General features: G+C 55.1%; 1 protein-coding gene across 2 annotated transcripts in view; it reads right to left on the bottom strand.

The window, feature by feature from the left end:
* The window catches only part of Keap1 (kelch like ECH associated protein 1), a 9,526-nt gene that overhangs the window by 1,723 nt on the left and 1,798 nt on the right, over window positions 1-6,005 (bottom strand). Inside the window, exons 2-5 of one of the 2 annotated variants that reach the window (XM_004632844.2) lie at window positions 4,838-5,523; window positions 2,571-3,256; window positions 909-1,114; window positions 257-433 (exon numbers count right to left, since the gene is read on the bottom strand). In XM_004632844.2, coding sequence (XP_004632901.1) covers window positions 257-433; window positions 909-1,114; window positions 2,571-3,256; window positions 4,838-5,476 — 1,708 coding nt within the window. In that variant the 5' untranslated portion in view covers window positions 5,477-5,523. Of the gene's footprint in view, window positions 1-256; window positions 434-615; window positions 649-908; window positions 1,115-2,570; window positions 3,257-4,837; window positions 5,524-6,005 lie in introns of those variants that run through there. The other variant, XM_023717148.1, reaches the window with a different exon arrangement.

Raw genomic sequence — 6,005 nt, 5'->3', positions numbered from 1 at the left:
ACAATTTATTTAAACCAAAATAATAACAAGAATATCAATAAAGAGGAGGTTGGGGAAATGGCTCAGTGGAATAAGCGCTTCTCTGGCAAGTGCAAAAGCCTAAGCCTGAGTTCAATCCCCGGTTCCACCAAAAAAAAAAAAAAGAATATCAATAAAGGGGTTGTCGCTCAGTGCCAAAACCCTGAGTTCAATCCCTAGCACTGAAAAAGGTAAAGAGGGGCCAGGGGTACTCCACCAGGCCTCTGCCAGGCCTCACCCAGGACGTAAATTCTCCCCTGGTGCACGGTAATCCCCAGGGCACTTCGCCGATGCTTCATGGGGGCCACACATGTCCAGGTCTCGGTCTCCACGTCATAGCGCTCCACGCTGTTGAGTTGGTCCTGCCCGTCATAGCCTCCAGCAGCGTAGATACAGTTGTGCAGCACGCAGACCCCTAAACCACACCGGACAGGAGGGGCCGGTCACTCGAGTCTGGCTCTGGGGAACCCCAGCCACCACCTTCCCTCTCTCCTCTCCCCTCCTGAGGAACTCCTGAGAAACAAAGCCAGGAGCCAGGTATGGTGGCGCACGCCTGTGATCCCAGCTATTCGGGAGGCTGAGGCAGGAGGATCACAAGTTGGAGGCCAGCTTGGTCAACTTAGCAAGATCCTGTCTCAAAATAAAAATAAAAAGGGCTGGGGGGGGGGTATCGCAGTGGGGGTGCTGCTTAGCATGTGTGAGCCCATCGATGATCCTAGTGCCCCGAAAAGAAGGAAAACGAGAAAGGCAGGAAAGGGCAGGAGGGAGGCGTGGAGTCTGGGCACTGCCTTGATTCTGCCCATGCACGCGGCAGGGCCTGGGTGGACACAGGCGGCCAGGGGTTGGGGTGGGGGCAGGAGACCCCAGCTCCCTGCTCTACAGCCCCCTACCTGCCCCGCTGCGGATGCTGTTCATCGGGGCAATCAGGCGCCACTCGTCACGCTCCGGGTAATAGCACTCCGCCGACTTGAGGCGGTTCGTCCCATCGAAGCCTCCGACAGCGTACAGCAGGCGGTTGAGGACAGCCACGCCAACCCCGATCCTCCGGCTCAGCATCGGCGACACCAAGTGCCACTCATCCCGCTCAGGCTCATATCTGCAAAGGACAGAAGGACAATGACGACCACCGTAACCTCTGTGGCCACACTGACTGCAGGCGGGTACTCTCCTCGCTCTTCTTACACTGGACCGCTTTCATGTTTCCTGGGGTCAAAATCCAGGGGTGCTCTAGTGCTGAGCGCCATCCCCAGCCCTTTCTTATTCCTTATTTGGAGACAATAAGCTCAGTCTTGCTAAGTTCCCCAGGAGGGACTCAAACTTGCGATCCTCCTGCCTTGGCATCTACGAATGCTGGGATGGCAGGTGCGCCGCCACCAGCACTGACAACTGGTCTCCAAGGATGGCGGGATCTTGGCTCCATTTTCCAGAGAATAAAACAGGCTCAAGCCATCAACTGTCCAAGCCAGCTGGCAGTAACCACAGCCTGGTCTCGAGTACTGGACAGCAACGTGACCCTAGCCACACTGGGGACTGGTGACACCTGTATTATCCCTCACACTACAGAGAATGAGGTGAAGACCCAGGAAGGTGACAGGGCATACCCAGGGCCACCAAGGGGCCGAGGTACTAGCATTTCACTCCGGAACCCCGGTGGCTACCACCTAGGCCTCCGCCCAGGTGACGTCTGCACAGCAGTGACAAAGGCGGGTGATCACACGTCCCGTTGGCCCGGGCACTTGCGGTTCATACCTGTGTTCCTGGAGTTATTAATAGTGTCCCTTTCCTTCTTGAAACTGGCCCGCTGAGGGTGATGCACCATCCCACCATCCTATTCATAGACCACACACATTAGAAGCCTTGCGCAATGGTTTAAAATCCCCATTTTGCAGCTCGCGCTGAATCTGGGGATTCCAGATTTCTGCCAACTCACCAGTTGGGGAGGCTGCTTTGTTTGAGGGGAGGTTTGGGGGTGGGGGGACTCTGGAACCCAGGGCCGTGGTGCTGAGCTCCATCCCCACCCTTTTTAAAATTTTTGTCTTGTTTTGAGACAGTCTCACTTAAGTTTACCAAGTTGCCCAGGCTCGGCTGGAACTTGGGATCCTCCTGCCTCCACCTCCCAAGTGCTGGGGTGACAGGTGTGTGCTCCCTTGCCAAGCTTCTAAGGGGCCCTAGGGTCTAGAAAGTCCCTCCAGGAAGTCCCAACCCCAGACACAGGATCCAAGGTCACTGCCTATAGGTTTCCCAGGAATTCCTAGCTTCACCTTGGGGCTCCCACTGCCTGAGGGCTGGAAGCAGACAGGGACACTCAGCACTAAGCAGCCAGGCATGGCAGTGCACCCCACTCATTCCAGCACCCTGGAGGCTGAGGCAGCAGGATCTCCTTGGTTAGAGGCCAGCCTGGGCAATATAGTGAGTTAAAATTAGGCCTGAACTACACAGCCAGGCCCTGTCTCAAGAAACAAAGGCATTAGGGAGAATCCCAGCCATCCCCGAGGGGATCATCAGCCACAGCTGGATGGAGATAGGAACTAGCCCTGGGGCTGGCCACCTACCTCTCCACGCTGTTGTGGTGGATGCAGCCGTGCGAGCCCCCCACGGCGTAGATGTGGCCATCGATGACACCCACGCCAATGCGGTTGCGGGGCACGCTCATTGGGGCGCAGGGCGACCACTGATTGGTCATGGGGTTGTAGCAGTCCAGGGCATTGGAGTCGGTGTTTCCTTCTGGGGAGTTGTTGCGGCCCCCCACAGCGTAGAGCAGCCCGCCCACCACGCAGCCCGCCAGCCCACTGCGGGGGACCTGAAGGTCGGCTAGGCGCAGCCAGCTGCCATCGCTGGGGTTGTAGGCCTCCAGGTAGCTGAGCGACTGGCGGAAGTAGCCGCCGGCCGTGTAGATCAGGCGGCCCACCTTGGGCGCGCGGCAGGGCATGGCGGGCGTGGGCTTGTGCAGCGTGAGCTCCTGGAAGATCTGCACCAGGTAGTCCTTGCAGCGCGAGTCGCTCTGCAGGATCTCACACTTCTGCAGCTGCATCTGCAGGAAGTGCGGGGTGAGCGCGTGGCAGCGCACGGCGCGCAGCAGCGCCTGCACGTAGAAGCGCCGCTGCTCGCAGTCGTACTTGACCCAGTTGATGCACGCGTGGAACACCTCGGACTCGCAGCGCACATTCAGGTCGTCCCGGCTGATCAGGGTCACGAGCTGGCAGTGCGACAGGTTGAAGAACTCCTCCTGCTTCGCCACCTGCAGAGGGCGCTAGTGTGACAGGCTGATTCCCAGGGATACCTCCCCAAGGAATAAGGTCTGTATGCAAAAAAAGTGTGTGTGTGTGTGTGTGTGTGTGTGTGTGTGTGTGTGTGTTACTGGGGATGGAACCCAGAGCCTCTGCACTGAGCTACATCCCTAGTCCTTTTGTCTTTTTAAAAATATTTTCTCATTCGAGGTGAGGTGTGGCTAAGTTGCCCAGGTGGGTCTGGAACTTAGGGTCCTCCTGCCTCAGGCTCCCACAGTGCTGAGATGACAGGCATGCACCTCGATGCCTGGCTTCATTCAGTGATCTTGGACCATATTTTACTCAACCGGCCTCTGACAGTCTCAGTTTCCTTATCTGTAAAATGGAGTTTCAATTAATAGGAGTCTCAAGAGAGGCAGGGTGGCACAGTCCTGTCATCCCAGTACCCAGGAGGCTGAGGCAGGACTGTCATGAATTCCAGGCCAGCCTGAGGATGCATAGTGAGTTCCAGGCCAGCTGTGACTACAAAGCCAGATACTGTCTCAATAAATAAATAAACAAGTAAATAATCAAACAGTAGGAATCTCATAAAAATGCACAGATTAAATGTGCTAATACTACATGACAGACAGGTCTATGCACACAGGTAAATGGGCAAAGACAATACTTTCTTTTGTCTCCTCCCTTTAGAGCTGGGGTCAGAACCCAGCCCCTCTAGCATGGTAACCAAGCACTGTGCCCCTGAGCTACATCCCTAGCCCAAAGATATATAGTACTTTATTTTATAATTTGCATAACTGGGGACTGAACCCAGGACCTTCACACTGAGCTACATCTCCTGTCCTTCATATGTTTTAGTCTCAGTCAGGGTCTCACTAAATATCTAACTGTCTCAGTCTGGGCTGGAAATTTGTGACCCTCCTGCCTCAGCCTCCCAAAGTCCTAGGATCACAGGCACATGCCCCCACACCCGGCTGTAATTGTGATCTCTTGAAAAATAACTCTTGGTCATTTTCTCTTGACAATTTCCTGCACAGAGAACTGAAAATGAAAGCAGAAACATACACAGACAGCACCACATGCGCCCAAGAAAACACCAGTAAGGGTCAAACTTTTGATCCACATGACGTCACTGGTACTTAATAAATATTTGCTGGCTGACTATCTGCTCAGTGTGGCAGGGGGGTGGCTGGTGTCATGGTCCCCACCCTGTCCTCACCTTTGACCAAAGGGAATCCAGAGCACTCAGTGGCCCACGAAGACCACACCTTTATCAGGCACCCCAGATTTGCTGACTTGGAGCTCAGAATCTGGGTTTATCTCCAGTTCTCAGCTTTCTTAAAAAACCTGTATTCTCTTGAGATAGGGTCTTTCTATGTACTCCACGCTGGTCTTGAACTCCCCACTAGATAGTCCAGGCGGGCCTTAAACTTTCAGCAATCCTCCTGCCTCAGCCTCCTAAGCGCTAGCATGACACCGCCGTGCCCGGCTCCAGTTCCCAGCCTCGAGCTTTCTTACCCTGGGGTCAGATGGTGATGATGCCTGTGTCTCCCTTCTCCTGACCACTGTCCCCAAGTCCCCTGCAGGCTCACCTCTCCAAAGTGCATGTAGATGTACTCTCGGGCACGCTGGTGCAGCTCGGCACAGCCAATCTGCTCGGCGAAGTTGGCGATGCCAATGGCATTGCTGGGGTCGAGCTGCTCCACCAGGAAGTCGCTGCAGGCACGCACGACGCTGTCGATCTGGTACATGACGGCGCCATTCATGACATGCAGCACACACTTCTCACCCATGGAGATGGACGCGGTGTAGGCGAACTCGATGAGCCGCTCCATGACCAGCGGGTGGATGCCCTCAATGGACACCACCTCCATGCCCTGCTCACGCAGCCCATTGGTGAACATGGCCTTGAACACAGGGCTGGATGAGGCCAGCACCACCTTGTGCGCCATGAACTGTGCTGTGGGGATGTCCTCGTACTTCACCTGCAGGGTGACGTCACACAACTGCTGGCTGAGCCGAAGCTCGTTCATGATGCCAAAGGCCTGCTTCGTGTGGTCCTCCAGTGTGTAGCTGAAAGTGCGGTTGCCATCCTGGGACGGGGTCACCTCGGCCTTGCACTCGGTGGACGCGTACATCACCGTGTCCCCAGCCCCCCCAGGGCACTTGGACTGCAGGGGCAGGAATCGGCTGCGGGCCCCTGCCCTGCTAGGCTTGGGTTCCGGCTGCATGGAGTTCCGGGTGACAAGGAGCAAGAGCACAAGTGGCAGTCAGAGGCCTGGAGGAGGGAGAGGACAAGGGCTGGGGGAGGGCCTGGGATGGGTCAGCACCTGCCAGGCCTCCTTTGGGAAAGAAGTGATGCCTAGTGGTAGTGGTTAGGTGTGCCTGTCATCCCAACACTCAGGGGGGTGAGGCAGGAAGGCTGCTGCGAGTTCAAGTCCAGCCTGAACTACACAGTGAGATCCTGTCTCAAAAACAATAAATAAGGGGGCTTGCTGGTTAGTTCAGTTGATTAAAGCACATGATTAGGCAAAGTCAGTCAGGCGTGGGGACCACAGCTGGATACCCACCTCCAAATGCCCGAGACCCGCCCTAAAGGCAGCCTGAGCCAGCCAAAAAAAAAAAAAAAAAAACTTCTAAAAAACAATAAACGAATAAAAACATATTTCAACAGCACTGTGACCATGTGTAAGTCTGTCTTTCTTTCTTTCTTTCTTTCTTTCTTTCTTTCTTTCTTTCTTTCTTTCTTTCTTTCTTTTT

This window comes from Octodon degus, unplaced genomic scaffold, assembly GCF_000260255.1.
Source record: "Octodon degus isolate 3935 unplaced genomic scaffold, OctDeg1.0 scaffold00050, whole genome shotgun sequence".
NCBI classification, from domain to species: domain Eukaryota; kingdom Metazoa; phylum Chordata; class Mammalia; order Rodentia; family Octodontidae; genus Octodon; species Octodon degus.
Note: the sequence above shows the minus strand (reverse complement) of the source record. Positions and strands in the feature narration are given on the sequence as shown.